General features: G+C 37.3%; 1 protein-coding gene across 1 annotated transcript; it reads left to right on the top strand.

The window, feature by feature from the left end:
• Positions 1 to 4,013: 4,013 nt before the first annotated feature.
• Positions 4,014 to 5,321, top strand: LOC126977893 (uncharacterized). The gene has a single exon (XM_050826525.1). The coding sequence runs from the start codon at positions 4,114 to 4,116 to the stop codon at positions 5,308 to 5,310; it is 1,197 nt and encodes a 398-aa protein (XP_050682482.1). The 5' UTR covers positions 4,014 to 4,113; the 3' UTR covers positions 5,311 to 5,321.
• Positions 5,322 to 19,516: the final 14,195 nt, after the last annotated feature.

Here is a 19,516-nt window from a genome sequence, read left to right as displayed (position 1 = left end):
AGCAAACTGTATGCTAATTTTAATTATATTTTAAATTTTCACGTGATTTTTTTATTTAAAGAAATTATCCCTTAACACGGCTTGTCATGCTCGCTTATAACATCTTTAATCGGCCTCGTGGCGCGCGTCGCTAACTTCTGTAAGATAATTGCGAGGCAAGCGATGGCTGGTCCATGCGTAATCCTAATGAATGTTGCTGCCTGAGGTGCCTGGTCAACTGTCATCAGAGTCTTTTATGTGGAGCACTAATTTGTTCTTTTGAGGATTTTTTTATGATATAAATACTTTTTCTCTTCTTTATTTTATTGCACATAAGTAAATCGAAACATTTCAGTATATTTACTGCATCACTTTAAATAGGTATCCCTACTAATATTATAAATGTGAATGTAAGTTTGTTTGTTACGCTTTCACACCTAAACCACCGAACCGATTTGAAAAAATTTACTACAGAGATAAACTAGAGCTTCAAACAGGACATAGGCTACCTTTTATTTCAAAAAAATTAATGGAGGGGTTGAAATAGGGGATGGCAATTTGTATGGAAATTCGTCACTATCGAAGATAAAACTATGAAACTTTGTATTTAGGCTCTTGATAAGATATTGATGAGCAATTTTGAAACTTTGACCTATATGGGGATGAAATTCCTATTTCATTAACGTTCACAGGGATATACTATTAAAGAGACTGTCAACAATGATGCTTTACAGCGCATATCCGCTATGCAAATAAAGCAGTTTGTGTGTGTATTAATTGAAAAGTATCCTAAAAGATAAAAAAAAAACTGCCCAAAGTAACTATTCCACGTGGAAGAAGTTCCGGGAAAAAGCTAGTATTTGTATAAATATAATATAAAATGCAGAATGTGTGTGTGTACCTGTAAGTCTCTCACTAAACGCACTTCTTCGAAGTAGTAAAATAATGGTAAAGCAAGTATTTTTGTATCTTCATGAATGTCATTTTTGATTGAATGATTACATTTTGTTTGTTATGAACCCGAATGTCATAAATATCAGAAACGGATACAGGTACAAAGAGGTAAAATAGCACAGCAGAAACAGCTCGGATTTAATTTGGTTTCGTGCTTCGGATTCAGTTTTTATATTTGAAATTGCTCGAACTAAACAGAAATGGCATTAACAATTCGTTCAACAATTCCATGAGTTCATAACAGGAATAATATTGTATGGACAACGATAGTTTTGGTATGGCACTTACAGAGTCAATGCGGTGAAGTAATCCCTTTATGAAATAAAAAACACCGTACTTCAAATAATTCAAGTAATAAAAGACACATGAACAAAGTGACTGCCCCTTAATAACGGCTTAAGTTAACGTAGAATTACTTATTAATCTAAGTTAAGGCTAGATTGTAATGCAAGTGGGGCAAAATTATAATAACTATATTATTATGTTCCCTAGAGGGGAAAAAAAAGTACTTCAAAAACCGTATAAATTTGGGTTGTATGTTGAATTTCATTAATTGAAATTATTTGTAAATCTATCAAATGTTTTTAGGGTGTCGTACCTCAAAAGGAAATAACGGAACCCGTATATAGAATCACTTTGTTGTTCGTCCATCCGTCTGCCTGTCAAGACTCCTTCTTCGCGTGGAGGTATCGAGTTGAAATTAAAACTCAAATATAGTTTGTTGTCTAATGTCAAATAACATTGTTTGCGTTCAGAAATTTTATTCGTGACAACATTTAAGATTTATCAATCTACATAAAAATAATCTGATAGATAGTTAACAGCTATAGTTAATCTACCTACTATAGTTACCTAAAATTAACTTTATTTTTTACCTCCAGAGAAAGTTAGAAAGATTTAAGAAATTCTAATTAGTTATTCATTTTAAACTATTAGTTTGATTTCTGAACGACGGAGGACACATCATAGGAAAAGCAAAACCGTTGCTTTTATTTAATTCCGAGCATTTTCATATTTATTCCACATTAAACCTTCCCTGGACTTCCACAATTAATTTAAGCCCAAAATTAGCGAGACTAACGAACAGTAATTCATTTATATATATATACATGTGATGTTAAATAAAATCGAAAGTGGATACACTCGTTCGGTAGTAATTATAAAATTGCCTGTTGTATTGACGTAACACTGCGTGGTGATTGTAAAAAGCTTCTTTTAAACGTCGGTCCACCAAGAGAGGGTGCACCCAGAATTCTTTACTTCTTCTGCGGCTTCATACGTACAATAGCATTGTCAGGAGTTGATGCGGATTGAAAGAAAGACGCGAATGCTGAATGCCGTATTACAAAAAGTGGCACCTGATTTGCTTGGAATTGGATCAGAGATCGCATCGTAAGCAATATCCGAATTCGGTCTGAGATTTCTAGAGCTAAATTTTCACGGATACAGATCGGTCACTGATCGGACGTAGTGCGAAAGCGCTCTAGCACATTCAGTTTTTGTGCGGCGCTGACATAGCTGAAGAAAGTTATATTTAAGTAATAAATTATTGCAGTATATATTGTAAGAGTATGAATTCAGCAGTTGTAATAACGGCGGACGTATGACATCGTAAAGTGCGACAGTTATTGCATTTGATAGTGTCTGTCTGAGACTCGGTCGTCCACATAAACCCGCTGGCAACAAGTCTCTCACTTTCCTGGGACTTATTCGGGTACTTTCGACCTTAGGTACTACTATTCTCATTTCTGTCTACCGTCGTAAAAGAAATCCCAACAGACCTGATGAAGCTCAAATAATGCAATATGTCAACTAACATAACAAAACGACTTACGGCTGTACCCAATATACTATCTACAGATAGATAAATTCTACTGTCAGTAATTAGCTGTCTATAATCTGAAGGTGTCCCAATATACCAGAGTCATTCTTATCGCCTTATAATGGCCATTGACAGACAGCATGTACGGATAAGGTGAATTGTCGTCGATAAGTTTATTGGGGCAGAAAAGTCAACGATAGTTACGATTTTTATCTCAAGTAAGATAGACACAGTATTGGGAACGGCCGTTAAGCTATTAAAAGTCATTAAAGGCATTTATTTTATCCGTTTAGAATTATTTTTGATGACATTTCTTATATACTAGATACTACTGCCGCTTCTGAATTAAATGGCGCTCTGAGGGAGAAGAAGATTATAACGATGATTAAAAATAAGATTATAACAAATAGATAACAGTATGACCATGAGAAGATGATAACCACCTTATGATTTTACCATGATACTTTGATTTTTATATCTAATAAATATTTAAAAATTAAATAAATGTTTAAAGGAAATTAAACCATATGAAAGTGCTTAGGAGTCGTAGGAGTTATCTAAAGTACATTTAATGATTTTATAGACCTGACTAGACACACGAACACATGAGTAAATAAAACGGCTCTATTCCAAGTGCCGCTGACTTACACCAACTATTATGAAATTCCTGTTTTTTGTCGCACTCTATACAACTATAATAAGCACTGTAACACTACTGATTTTTTTAGTAACAGTAAACGATGCTTTCTTAAGACAGTAAATAAAATACTAAAGGAAAGTATACTCGCACAAAAACCACATTTTATTATTAATTTTGTGAATCTGTTATTAGAAGTAAGTTCTACAATAGTATCATTATAACCTAACACAAGTTCTGTGATAAAATAAATAAAGAAAATATGTGTTATTGTCAGAAACTTTAATCTAGGTAGTGTATTGTTGCCAGTTTTTGTTACATAGGTTGTCATCAGAGCAGCTCCACAGCAAGGATTTCTTTTGATTGGTTTAACATCAGGATGCATCGATGATTTCGTATAACGTTTTTATTTATATATTGGAACACCAACAATAGATATACATGACATTTGCTTAGACATTATTAAGATTCTATATAGTCTAGTATATCTATTACTTAAAGGCATTCACAGCATTTCATAATAGATATTTACAATAGGCAAAAACAAGACTTAAAAATTAAAATTAAAAAAATTAAAAATTATCAGTTCCGATCGGGCCGTGTCAGTTCCGATCGGGCCGTGTTGTTGAGTGGACGTGCGTCGTAACGCTTGAGCTTCGCACTGTAGTTTAGTTCACCGTGTACATAATGTTATCTTAGACGCTGGCCCAATTCATGAGATATGACGGGCCAATTAATTATTATTAATGAGTTTCTAACGTTTGTACAAAACAAATTGGATATACTAGACGAACAAAGTATCACCCAGATTTGTGCTACCAATTTTACAGACACAGAAATTGAAGATGGAAAAGGTATTCTGTATAAATCGTGTGGTGATAAAGTGAGACATGTGCAGCGTAAAGGAGATGACAAGAAGAAACGGAATATCAAGGATGTTATTAGGTTATTGAAGGAAGTAGACCCCGATGCGCAGCCTAACTTTGTTGCCAAGGACTTAAACCGGTTGCCACCGGTTTTGTTTGACCATGTTGATGTTACACGAATTTTGAAGGATATGTTGAATATGAAAAACGATCTTGTAAAATTTCAGTTAAAATTGAGTGCGGAACTTGGTGAATTACGCAACTCCATTCAACAAATAGAAAAAAAAAAAAAAAAAAATAATGTGACGACTCCCCAAAAGAGGAAATCTTCATTAACAGCTGCGACTCCGCCATCACTGCAACCTACTCCTGCAAGAGTAGCACGGAGTTCGATTACCCCGACCAACCGTAAAAACGTGCATAAGAGAACAGACTTATCATCACAGTCGAATTCGCTTCCGCCTGTGACAGTACCACCGCCTGCACGCACACACGCACCCTGCGATGTAAATGCGTATACGCCGACCTATCGCGATATCGTTTTCGAAACGGCCCGACCGCGGCAAACAAGAAGCGCCCGAATGGCACATGTGAGTGCGGGTCAATCTAGCGTAACAGCTTACGCTGCACCTGCCGTGGTGAGCGATGCGTCGAGTCATAACGAAACAATGACGCATGTTAAAAATGCGACATTTACGGTTGTAGAAAATAAAAAAAAATTGAGCAAATTGAGAAATATGCGAGGAACAGGAACCTCGGACGCGCAGTGTAAAATCAAAGTAGCGGACCCCCATTGCTACATATATATTTCTCGTGCCCAGAAATCGGTCTCTGTAGATAATATTTTACACCACATTGCGGACATGGGTGAAGAATGCATATGCGTCGAGCAGCTCATACAGCGACATGAAACATCCTTTAATTCTTTTAAAGTCACGATACCTACCCAGAAACTTGAAATCTTTTTGGATGGGAAGTTTTGGCCTGCTGGGTTGGTATATAGACGGTACAAAGAGCGATATACGAAGACCGCCGCTAAATATGATCGATAATGTCAGTACAGTATTACCTACAAGCTAACTTAATACGTATGGTTTCGTTTAATTGTAAAAGCATTAGGCGGTCCATAGATGCTGTGAGAAAAATTTGTAAAACCGCTGATATTATAGCGCTTCAGGAGACATGGCTTCTCCAGCACGACCTCGACTTTATACATCAGATAGATGATAATTTTGCATCATTCTCGAAGTCATCCGTGGACTCCTCAGCTGGGATATTGCGTGGACGTCCCTACGGAGGTTTAACTATCATGTGGCGTAAGTCTCTTTTTAATAATGTAACTGTAGTGGATTGTGAGAGTGATAGGTTGGCGGCTGTCAAAATTAGTTCTGTGGATCGCCATTTATTACTATTTAACGTATATATGCCTATTGATATAGAAGATAATTTGCCAGAGTTCACGGATATTCTTAGTAGGATGAGTGCAGTGATTGAAGAATGTGGGATTGAGACCGTATTTATGCTCGGTGACTACAACGCGCACCCCTCAGCTAGATTCGGCAGAGAGATGCTGTCATTTTGTGAGGAGCAAACATGGGTTTGTGCGGATATAGATGCATTAGGAGCAGACTCGGGAACATTTTCCTTCCTTAGTGAGTCTCATGGAACGACCAAGTGGCTGGATCATTGCCTGACAACTATTGCTGCACAAAATACAGTTGTATGTGTGTATGTGGATAACAGTGTTAGTTGGTCTGATCATTTCCCACTGTTTGTTAACTGTGATATTAAGCTTATAACTAAAAAAGTAGATAGTAAGGAATGTAATAATGATAATTTAAATAAGGACGTCAGATGGGGACAGAGAAATGCAGATGAAATAAATATGTATACTAATCTATGTACTGAAAATCTTAATAAGTTACTTGACTCTAGTCACTGTAATGCAAACAATTTATATAGCTCTAAGGGTGTTTTAGATTTTATTAATAATTTTTACAATGATGTAATTGGTATTTTAAAATATGCAGCTATTAATAGTAAATATTTGAGATCTGGTGTGCACAAATCCCGCCATAAAAAACAAGTAGTGGGCTGGAATCATCACGTAAAAGATAGTTATCAAACTGCAAGATTGTTTTTTAAGTTTTGGGTAGACTGTGGTAGGCCTAGTAGTGGAGAAATATATAATGATATGGCGAAGACCCGCGCTATATTTAAAAAGAAATTAAAGTGGTGCCTGAATAATGAGGAATCTATAAAAATGGACATTTTAGCGACGCATAGAGCTGACAAAAATTTTACACAGTTTTGGAAAGCTACTAAGTCATTAAATAAAAAAGAAAGTAGGCCACTAAATGTCAGTAACGTACAGGATAGCACGGAGATAGCCAACATGTTCGCAAAACATTTCTCCGTGAAACCATTAGACGTGGCGCATGTGACTGACTCCCAGCCATTGACACCATCGTCTGAAATAGTAAACTTTAGTCCAACAGTTATATTCCGAACGATTAAAGATATGAAATGCGGTAAGTCACCAGGCCATGATGGTCTGGGTGTTGAGCACATGCTCTACGCTGGAAACAAATTGTATGAGGCCCTCTCAACGCTATTTAATATGTGTATTAAATATGGCTATCTTCCTGCAGATATGTTAAAGACAGTAGTGGTTCCTGTGCCGAAAAACAAGATGGGTGACATGTCCAATATAGCTAACTATAGGCCTATTTCACTAGGGACAATTGCTGGTAAGGTACTTGAGCGGTTGTTGCAGCCTGAACTGATGAAGAATATACGGATTAATGATTCTCAGTTTGGTTTTCGTCCCGGTCTCTCTACAGACTCGGCAATTCTGTCTCTAAAGCATGCCGTGAATTATTATAAAAGTCGTGAAACATCAATCTATGCGTGTTTCCTGGATCTGAGTCGCGCATTTGATCTTGTTAATTATAATATATTATGGAGAAAAATGCGTGACTCAAACGTCCACAGCGGTAGTGTCGTGCTGATGAGATATTGGTACGAGAATCAAACGAACATTGTGCGTTGGGGCGACACAGCCTCTAGTGAGTTTAGATTAGAGTGTGGTGTACGTCAGGGGGGGCTAACCTCTCCAGACCTGTTTAATCTTTACGTTAATGACCTTATTGGGGAGCTGAGTGGTACTGGCATCGGTTGTCATATTGACGGAGTTTGTTTTAACAACTTAAGCTACGCTGATGACATGGTGCTACTTAGCCCCTCAATAAACGGTCTTCGTAAATTAGTATCGATTTGCGAAAGTTACGCCTTAAGACATGGATTAAAATACAATGTACGCAAATCAGAAATGTTGGTCTTTAGAGCTGGTAAAGGTCCGGAGAGGATACCACCAGTTTTATTAGATGGGACACCAGTTCGGGTTGTGCAACAGTTCAGGTATCTCGGACACATGTTGACGGGGTCCCTCAGCGACGACCTTGACATAGAGCGAGAGCGAAGGTCACTGGCAATAAGGTGCAACATGATCGCTCGCCGATTTTCTCGGTGCACTGAGGATGTTAAAGTTACGTTGTTTAATGCGTACTGTATGAGTTTTTATACTTCACAATTATGGATCAACTACACCAAAAGATCCTTTAACATCCTCAGGGTTCAATATAATGATGCCCTTCGCATTTTATTAAAAATGCCGAGGTATTGTAGCGCGTCGGGCATGTTCGCCGACGCTGGAGTCCCGGACTACTACGCTGTTATACGGAATAGAATAGCGGGTTTCTGGGAAACCGTCCGTTATTCTAATAATAAGATGATTAAGGTTGTCGCTGAGGCATCCATTGACAATGTGTTTTACAAACACTGGCTAAGGGTACACCAGATCCCTAACGTAAAATGACTATTTATTTTTATTTATTTTGAAGTGACTTTAATTTTATATTAATTAATTATCTTCATACATATTCTATTTATAATTTTAAAATATTTTGACTTCCTACTTATATGTAAACTTGTTTTCTATGGGTCCCTGACCTGCAATAAAATGATTTTATTTTTATTTTTTATTTTATAAAACAAAATACTAGTAAATTAAATTAAACTTTTTACACAATATGACTGAAATTTATTATAAAACAATTTATTAATAGATTATATACAAGAAAATTTTATGGCAATATTAAGCAATTGCATCAAGTATTTTTTTTATCAATCGTATTAATATATTCTTCGAAAATACCTACAAAATAACAATTTTAGTTTAGTTTTTGGCTCACAGCGTATTCAAATTGTACGCCATTAATCTGGTGTGCACAGAAAAACATTATAATTATAAATTAAAGAAAGAACAACGAAATCCAAATTTTTTCCATGTGCAGTAAGCAGAATAAATGACATGCACGAAAAAAGTAACCAGTAAAAACAACCAGTCTTCTCTAGGCTCTGATCGAGAAAACAGATCGTTGTAATAATATATTCACCACCCTCGTCCATATTGAGCGTTGCTAAGCTTAAATCTTGAAATTTCTTTCAAATTTCTGGCGTAATTTCAAATGCAATTTTTAGAAGTGGGAGAGTCACGCTGCCGTCTTATGACATCAGCACAATCGGGCCAGACTCGTCCGGGTTAATTACCACACTCACACAGAATACTGGCGTGAAGTAGTGGCCTAGTGCCGCTATATTTCGCATGTTAGTGTCGAGGACCGGAGGCCATCAATTCCCCCCCCCCCTCCCCCCAACAAAATATGAGAGCGGACTTGAAAAAAAAAAATTACCCCAGGAGGGTGCCGGAGAATCCTCCCTCTCGCTCGGGCTGCCCTTCGTATTCTGGGGAGGGCACAGAACCGCGCATGACTGAGGACAAACGAGGCAGTAACACCACGGCACCCCGCTCCACACTCAACGTGGACTTTTGCAATATCAGGGGAATCCACTCCAATTTAAACGCCGTCCACCACCACCTTAAGACGGCGCAGCCGGCCTTGTGTTTCCTTACGGAGACGCAGATATATCGACCTAGCGATACGTCATATTTAACGTACCCCGGGTACAAAATTGAGCACAATTTTTTGCCTCATTACACATCCCGATGGTTATCAGGTATTTGTCGACGCCCCTCTCGGAACGTCCAATCATTGCCTGGTCAGGAGTGTAGTGCCTATCCAACGCCATCGTCGCAGACCACCAGCGACCCGCCGCGCTTGGCACTACAAGTCAGCAGATCGGGATAGGATGCGTTCCTTTTTTTGCATCCTACCCTTGGGGCAATGTTTGTTTCCCTTCTGATGATCCTAGTTGCAGCCTGCGCCGTTGCAGTAGCCACTGTGATACTACAGGGCATGGATATTTTTATACCAAGCTCTGTAGTACCGACCGGTGGCAGATCACAGCCCTGGTTCGATGCGTCAGTTAAAGCAGCATCTGACTGCAAAAAACAGGCGTATCGATCTTGGGTTGCGGTGATAGGCACAAAGGATCCGAACTGCAAATTTCTTAAGATGAAATATAACCGTGCCTCCAGATTTTTTAAGCGGCAAATCGCCCGTGCGAAATCGAAGCACGTCGTCAAAATCGGCGAGCAGCTTTCCAGTTACCCGACCGGACCACGCAAGTTCTGGTTGTTGTCGAATCGCAAAAGAGAAAGCTGATCTCCTTTGCGTTCTTTTTGCCTACAACTCGACTCTTGACGACAACGGAAAAACACCGCCGACCATCCCGCGGTGTCAGAGCTCTATGCCTGAAGTACAGTTCAGACAGAAAACTGTTAGGCGAGCACTGTTTTCGTTTGACGTAAGGAAGTCGAGCGGGCCGGATGGCATTTCTCCAATCGTGCTTAAAACGTGTGCCCCTGAGTTGACGCCGCTGCTAACGCATTTATTCCGGCACTCTTATTCCAAAGGCGTGGTCCCTGACTCATGGAAGTCAGCCCTTGTCCATCCGATCCAAAAAAAGGAGACAGTTCGGATCCGGCAAACTACAGCCCTATTGCTATTACCTCCCTCCTCTCCAAAATCATGTAGAGCGTAATCAGCCACCAGCTCTTGGTATATCTAAAAGGTCAGTTGATCAACGACCGACAGTTCGGCTTTCGCCATGGTCGGTCGGCAGGAGATCTTTTGGTATACCTAACGCATAGATGGGCGGCGGCTATTGAAAGCAAGCGGGAAGGCCTAGCAGTTAGCCTGGATATAGCGAAGGCCTTTGAAGGTGTATGGTACAAGGCGCTCCTCTCAAAACTTCCATCATTTGGGCTTCCCGAGAGCTTTTGCAAGTGGACCTCCAGCTTCCTCACTGGGCGCAGCATACAGGTCGTTGTCGACGGATATTGCTCGAACCCGAAGCCCGTGAATGCTGGAGTGCCCCAAGGCTGTGTGCTATCTCCTACGCTGTTTCTTCTGCATATCAATGATATGTTGGACAACTCCAACATACATTGCTGGCCATGCAGGTCTCTCTCGGGAAATCGTCGACCAGTGCCAGGAGAAACTTGTGTCTTCTATCGAGTCCTCTCTCGAGAAGGTCGCGGAATGGGGTAAATTGATCCTTGTCCAATTTAACCCCCAGAAGACTCAAGTTTGCGCGTTTACCACTAAAAAAACCCCATTTGTCGTATCACCGCTCTTCGACAACACCTCCCTAAAAGCCTCGCCTAGTAGCGGTATACTGGGTCTTGAAATCTCGAGCGATTGCCAATTTTGTGGCCATCTGGAGGACAAAGCCAAATTGGCTTCAAAGAAACTGGGCGTCATTAATAGAGCACGGCAATACTTCAAGCCGGCCCACATTCTAGCGCTGTACAAAGCGCAGGTACGGACACACATGGAGTATTGCTGTCATCTCTGGTCTGGCGCACCCCAGTATAAGCTCAATCCATTTGACCGCGTGCAGAGCAGAGCAGCTCGAATTGTCGGGGACCCAGTGCTCTGCGAACGGTTGGATCACTTGGCGTTGCGTAGAGGGGAGTTTTCTGACGAGCTGTTTAACCTGATTCCAGCCGCTGAATTCCACCTTTGCACGACACGCCACAAGTTAGGATATCATCCCCACCATCTGTCGGATGTGTGGCGGTCCTCGACAGTGCGGTTTTCAAGGAGCTTTCTTCCGCGTACTACAACGCTGTGTAATGAGCTTCCTTGTGCGGTGTTTCCGGGACGATACGACATGGGTACCTTCAAAAAAAGCGCATACACCTTCTTTAAAGGCCGGCAACGCTCTTGTGATTCCTCTGGTGTTGCAAGAGAATGTGGGGGGCGGTGATCACTTAACACGTGACCCGTACGCTCGTTTGTCCTCCTATTCCATAAAAAAAAATGCTCAACAATTTTTATCTCCACATTAGATGGAAATTTTGCTTTTTATTATGAGAATAAGGGACGAGATGAGCAGGACGTTTAGCTGATGGTAATTGATACGCCCTGCCCATTACAATCTAGTGGTGCTCTAGATTCTTGAAAAATCCAATAATTCTGGCGGCTCTGCAATTGCGCTTGTCACCTTTAGACGTAAGATGTTAAGTTTGCCCAGTAATTTCTCTAGCTACCCTTCTGACCGAAACACAATAATGCTTACACATTAATGCTTCGCGGCAGAAATAGGCACCGTTTTGGTACCCATAATCTAGCCGGCATCCTCTGTAAAAGAGCCTCCCACTTGCTTTCCAATAAACCAACAATATTCCACTACCTTCCAAATTTACGTGCGAATTCGACTTGCGCATTTAATGAGCTCAATAAATAACTTCTCTGTTGAGGAATTAAATTATTATTATAAGATATTTTGGAGGAATAGTCTGAAATCTGGAACATCGAACTATTTCGGTAAAGTTAGCCTAAATACTAGGGCACAAATGATTCACATTGTAATGTTTGATAGCTCATAGAAATTCCTCCGTCTATACTTGTATTATCTGTACAATGTACACAATAATTTCTTGTTTTACTAGTTAAATATTTGTATATATGTCTGCTTACGTATCAGGGATTATTATTGAGGATACAATTAATTCATTACTTTGGGCAGGAACCCTAACCAGAATCACCAGAGTAATTCAATAAATATTGACACTAATAAAGTATACTCAATATTTTAGTAATTGATCTTTAATTATAAGAACTTTTGATGCTGTCTTTTGAACTACAGAAACCAAAACTTCTTTTACTGTATGTAAAAAAATATTTAATTTGAAAAAATATATTCTACTTTTTAAGCGGTGTTTTTTTAAGTAAAACTTCTTTATGCGCGACTACGAGGTAACTGGACAACAATGCAACGGAACCGGAAGTCCGTTACGGCGAGAAACCAAAACTTCTTTTAAGAAGTGATGGCGTCACATTTCTGTACTTTTTGGGTTTTCGGTTTCTTCGTACGGACAGACAAAGTCTCCGAGTCCATACAGCATTCGTTAATATTCAATAACAATGACATATTGATGTGTGGTAATTAGTAATCTAACCTTCAATGTCTTACTTTCAATTATTTTATTTTATGGTTGAAAATTATAAGACGTGCATGTGGTATTAATGAATTATAAATAGAATAGAAAAGACATAACATACACCAATACCACCTTAAAGGGCGGCAACGCATCTCTTGATACCTGTTACTGCCGTTGTCCACGGGCGGTTGCATCACCACTCCCAATCCCGTGAGCCTCTTGCCCGTTTGCACCCTCTTATATAAATAAAGAATATATAATGAAATAATAAACAGTTAAATGAAATGACAGAATTTTACCGTTTCATGAATAAATAAGAACAAAAGAGAAAATCAAGAACCTGATAATGACTTGACCGTGTTTATATTGTAATGAATAATATCAAAATTATTCTATTACTCTAAAATAAATAAAAACCTCATTTGTTAAAATAATATATAAAAAAATATTTTTTTATTTTATTTTAAGTAGAGAACGAAATGCCAACTTTACTCAAAAGATGTGGTTATATCAGCATTTCAAAGAAAATATAATTGTTAAAAAAATTTAACAATGCTCCTAGCTCTTCAGCAATGCGTGAGTGCTTAGTTGGTAACACGACTTTAATTAATGTGTATAATAATAATGTATTTGTTAATTATTCCTAAAGTTTATTATTATTCAGTTTTACTTCAATCGCGCGTAAAGATACGTACCCACTTTTTTTACTTTGGAGTCGTGGAACTTAATTCTTAGGATCCATTTCTCCTTCAATGTCCTTTTTTGTGTCAAAGATTTCTTCGGTTTTGGAGGTACGTAAATCGACGGTGGTAGAATGGGTACATAGGGATTTGGGACTTTTGCTGAGCTTTTAGAAAAGAGGAGAACAAACAAGCTTACGGTTCCCCTGATGCTAGCTAATCATTGCCGCTCTTACGTGGCAGAAAGTTAATTGAGAATTGCACTGTAGGCAAACGCCATACATTCACAGGGTGAGGTTGGTATCCAAGTTTGTGGCGATGGAATTTGGCGACAGTTATCAATCAAATAGCTTTCGGATCACTCACCGTGATAAACGCTGTAAAAGACACGCAACGCCAAGTGTTCTAGCAGTTCATAAAGCTCTGGAGCGTTTGGCTTTGCTAGAATTCACCGTGGACAATGCGAATCCAGATTCGCATTGTCCACGGTGAATTGATTCGAGCTGATGAGATAAGAAAGCAATTTATTTCTTTGTAGCTAAACTGTGGGCTAACAGTGCCTTACTCTACTTACGACTCCCAGTTTTTTTGAAGCCAATTTGGTTTTACCAATTTTGAGAGTGGAATTGGCAGTCACTCGAAACTTCCAGACCCAGTATTCCAATACTAGACCAGACATTAAGGGGAGTAGCTTAACTTTTACATAGAGAGTAAGTCCTCGAGGCCAATTTATGTTTCCTTTAGGCTTGGGATGGATCTTCAAGTAGGGTATATAGGCGTCTTGAATATTCTAGAATCTTAAGAAAAACTGCTGTGAAAGAATAGCCTACCTAAGCCTTACACTTGACCTTGATAAGCTTAGATCTTTGAGTAGTTTTTTTAGATAGTGGGAATAAAAGATAAATTGGCTCACTTGTTGAAAAATAAGAAGTATTGTCCAATGACATCTGCAACACCAGAGGTCTACCATTAGACCTCTGGTGTTGCACTCGCAATTCATAGGCCAGCAACACATCCATATGTGTTGCTGGCCTATGAATTGCGAGTATGCCTGAGTTTTAAGGTATCTCAGTATTTAGGGCAGAAACGGCACAGGCTGGAGAGAAATGTCCATAGATAATAAAAGTGCTCTATCTGTAACTCTCTAGGGTCAAACTACTGTATCTTAACTAAAAATATTTTTGAGGAAGTCTGGGGTAAAAGGTTTAATCTTTTTGAAAAGATATGCCTTTGATCTGAGAAGAATGAGCGCAATAATCTCAGCTTGATTTACGTTCATCGAATAGCCTGAGGGCGATTGCTCTATTCCCATTTAGAAAGTTATTTATGTATGTATATTAAGTATACCTTTACGCAAACGCAAACGTTTTTTAATAAATCTTTTGAATTTCACAACATATTTTGTAAATGCTTACAAATTCTATTGTAAAAAGCATTACTCTTCGCCCAACAAAAGACTAACTCGACGTAGCCAACATTATGATTAGGCAATTTCTAGAAAATTAACATCAAAAGAATATTAGCTAACTAGGATATATTGAGAGGTAACAGAAAATATGTTAGTTCCCTAGAGAACATGATATAATCGGATTCAATGCAGACAAAGTCTTGCTTATTATAATACCATCAATGTTATAATGATTTTAACATATCCCTTGTGAGTATTACAATATTGAAAAGTCATATTATTTTTGATTACACTGTATCGCATCAAAGGTTCTCGTTTTATATGTAATATTAATGTTAATTGGAAGAAAACACTGGGGACCTTAAGGGATTTTATTATGCTTTTGTTTGTGTTGTTGCCAAAAATTGGTGACAAACACCAATTTTTGGATAATATATTCTGTGTTCAAAACTCCAGTTTCTGTTTGTTCAAGTCGTACGTATAAGCGGGCGGATTAGTTGTTAAATATCCATTTCTAATACTCTCTAATTTTATTTTCATGGTGGAAAAAATTATGATAAAAAAAAATTAACAAAATAAAACAACCGAGTTCGAAAACACTATTCCAAAACAATAGATATAATGTGCACTAAAAAGTATAAAAATAATTGCGTATTTTTATACAATCTAATTAATTTATCTAATTCTAGTTACGATTATTGTTATTTTTGGAATCGGTGTCCTCCCGCCACGACCCGCTCACGCCTCTCGCCTCCTCACGACTCTAGCACATCTCACCTATAACTATGTATATAGTAAGAAACCTATCTTATTTATTAATAAGTTTAATTAATTAGATTGAATAAAAATACGCAATTATTTTTATACTTTTTAGCGCACATTATAGCTATTGTTTAGGAATATAGTTTTTGAAGTCGGTTATTTTTTTGTTATTTTTTTTTATTTAATAATTTTTAGTGAATTTGAAGTACTTCTAACTAACAATATGTCTAAATATATGTAGAGATACTAAAGTTTTCAATGCAGCAATGAACGTAAGTGCTTTGCAATTTGATTACAGACAGAAATTCTGCCACAGATCGCATCGTTAGGAGTCCCATTGATCATCATATTCGACTACGACAATTACTTGACCATAACTATGTTATGGTAGATGACTTAAATATCCGGATAGCATAAAAAAGATTCGGCCGAGTATCGTTAATTTACTCGTAAGAATTGAAGAGTTCCGTTACTTTGTGATGGATTCCGTAATCAGAACCTAACCAAACTCTCAAAAAACTATCTTTGAAGTATATCCTTTCCAATAAAAAAAGAATCATCGAAATCGGTTGGCGCGATATTGAGTTATTCGTAAATTTATCATCCACTTTGCTAAACGTATGTATAGCAAATTTAAGACTTTTATGACTTTATCTCATGGATTCCATTGTCAGATCTGGACCAAATTACAAAGGGACCACACGGGAAGCACCAGCTTTCAAATAAAAAAAGAATTATAAACATCGGTTAACCCAGTCGAATGTTTTGAGATAACATACATAAAAAAGAACATACCGACAAATTGAGAAACTCCTCCTTTTTTAAAGTCGGTTAAAAATACATGTGTGTTCTTGAAAAGTCAAAATATAAATTTTGACGGATAAATATGCTGGTTTGTTATGTAGTCATGTTATTGTCATACAACAATTTGTCATAAGTCTTAAGTGACAGCCCTATTACAAAACTTGTGATAAGTCTGTCACAAAAACTACCACTTACATATAAAACAAGCTGACCCAGCAAACGTTGTATTGCCGATATTAAAATCGCGATACAAAAGTAACTGTTAATCGTAGATGGGTGAAAATTTGAAGTTGTATGTATTTTTTAATGCTGACTCATAATCAAATCAAATCAAAATTTAAAAAAAAATGTCAAAAAAATTAATAAAAAAAACGTGTGGACGGACCCTTAACATTTAGGGGGATGAAAAATAGATGTTGTCCGATTCTCAGACCTATCCAATATGCACTCAAAATTCCATGAGAATCGGTCAAGCCGTTTCGGAGGAGTTCAATGTTTAACACCATGACACGAGAATTTTATATATTAGATATATAGATATAGTTATAAGAATTTTATATATTAGATTAAAAATACCTAGTTATTTATTTTGCTTATAGATATAAAGTTAATCAGCCTAATTCCGTACTCGCAGCTTCACCACTTGCAATCTGTACAAGCTAAACCCTCGTAGAAATCGTTTTTATTCTCCTCTTGGCTTAGATTAGGGTTTGGTCTTTGCTGCCCTCCAACTAGATACCGCACTACTTACGAACAATAGCTTTTATATTACGCCAACTATTAGATGGTTATGTGTGTGGAATCTTGACAATCAATGGCATCTTCCAAATTTTGTAACATTCGCTTCGTGCTATTTTACATGGAAATTAAATAAAATACAAAATCCGTAAGTATATTGATGATATGTGATCCCAGTGTCTCTCTTATTTCTTGTAGTATTATTTTTACAAAGTTTTACTACGCAATTTTACGCAAGTTTAACTGAACATGTGGCACGTCAACGTCACATATTGTTCGAGACTAGCTGGTGTACGCCCACTTGGGCGTAATATTAGTTGCCGCACTTTCCGACTACTCCTGCGGTATCTAGTTGGAGTGCAGTGGAGACCAATCCTTAATGTAAGGTATATAATATATGTCGGTAAAATTGCAAGCACTTTTTAGTTTCAGGGTTTCATTGGACATACGGCGATTAATACACGACTCAGATGTTACTTTGTTATGGAAGAGATGGATGAACAAGCGTTGGTGACTTGATAAGTAATGACTATCACTGCCCATACTCTCTTGCACAACCAGAGGAGATCAGGAACGTTGCTTGTAGCGTCAAAAGTGCTCTCTGCACTGAAACTTTTTTTTAAAGTCAAAGCGTTTTAAGAAAGTTCATTGAAACCGCACTGCGAAGGAACAACATACACAGATCATAAGGATATTATCTTAGTTTATCGGGTATGGTTTGATAGTGGAATATGGTGGCAGTGAATTGGTTCATAAGAACACTCCCCGTAAAAAATACGTATACTATAAGATACAAAATCAAAGGACGTCTCTACGCGAACCTTTGACGCAATACTGGATCCCAGACAATGCGCACAGCTCTGTTCAAATGTTTCCCAAGTTTTAAAAGGTTACAATGATGCGGGAAGCGCCATCTTATGGCAAGTTGATGATGTAATTTAAAATAAAAATGCTCAATGCGTTAATATTTTGTTGTATAAGTAAGTATCCAGTCTTCAGGTAGATCAGTTGAATGATATTTGCATTTCATTTAACAGTTTCTAGATATTTTGTTACAAGTTACGACTACTTGGATAGTATGGAGGCCTTGGTACCTACTTGGTATCATGGAAAAAACTTTGATATGAAAAATTTCATACCAATTGGATGTATAAGCATAAAAACATAATGGACAAACATACCTTAAAATATAGAGTTTTATTTATAACATTTATTATTTTATTAAATGTACTAAAGATTTGCAGTGAACCGTGTATTAGCAGCAAAGTGCATTAGTAATGCTTTTCAAAGAGATTTTATATTTCATGTTCAAATCTCGAAAGAAAATAATCTCTTTTAGAACAGAGAAAACATTCCCAAAGTGGGTGCAATGTTTATTCCAATATCACCGAGTTTAGTGCAAGAATTGCTCTCGACTCAACGACTCGTATTCTGTAACCGTACGATATAATGTCGAAAAATTTTGCCACATGGTCTTATAGTTATGGTTAGTAAAGCAACTTTAGTACACTTCAGTACAGCCCTGTTTCACTGCGACCAATTTGTGATAGCCACTATTAACTATAGCTCACTGCTAAAGTTGATTCTTTTCATCAATGTTGTTATATATTTGCAGTGTGCTGACGTATCTCAAATGGTTGAAGAATTTGACTTCCCAAAGAGATGCTACGTTTACACATTAAAGGGCCACATTCAAGAAGGATATGTTACGAGATTTCATCTGCACTATTACAGAAGAACCAGATGGCCTTAAGTAGATTTATGTCACTTTGCTTTTAATAATTATTATCAGTACACACCACAAAAATCATGGGAGAGTTTAATCATATTTTTACAATATTGAATAATAATGACACTTTTTTAATTTAATGTAACTTTTGTGACCATTTACTGTTCCTATCTGTTTTATTATCTTCATATAAATTTATCTATATATTTTAAGATAAAAAAAAAACTAATTAATAAAAAGTATTAAAATATTATTTTTTGATTCCACTGGTTGATATAAGTTTTGCTTAGCACAAGTATTTTAATCTTTATATATTAAATATACCGTCGCGCAAATAAAAATTAAATAGTGCCCTATCGTGGAAATGAATAGTATGGAACGGTTTTTTTACACATTCCAACATATATTAGAAAGGATAGATAACAGTCTTATACCAACAAAATGAGTTTGAGATGAAAAATTATACAAAAAAAAAATCCTTGCGACATATTAAGAGTGACTTGTATGTATGCTTAACTTGCCTTATTCCAACAATTTAAAAGATTTGATTGTTAGAATAAAAACATTAAGTTCAATACTTACGCAAATAGTTTGAATGACAAGGCGTAGAATGTTTACATCGATTCGAAATATCGTGAACTCTCGAAATAAGACTCCACGTGAAATGGAACTAGAGTTGCTTTTGTCTCGAAATGTTTTATCGTGTTGTTTGCGATCTCTCTAC

Source organism: Leptidea sinapis, chromosome 46, assembly GCF_905404315.1.
Source record: "Leptidea sinapis chromosome 46, ilLepSina1.1, whole genome shotgun sequence".
Taxonomy (NCBI): domain Eukaryota; kingdom Metazoa; phylum Arthropoda; class Insecta; order Lepidoptera; family Pieridae; genus Leptidea; species Leptidea sinapis.
This window is presented reverse-complemented; position numbering and strand designations above follow the sequence as displayed.

What these genes read in the sequence shown, in the direction of transcription:
- LOC126977893 (XM_050826525.1), top strand. Translation starts at nt 4,114, where the DNA reads ATGACGGGCCAATTAATTATTATTAATGAGTTTCTAACGTTTGTACAA.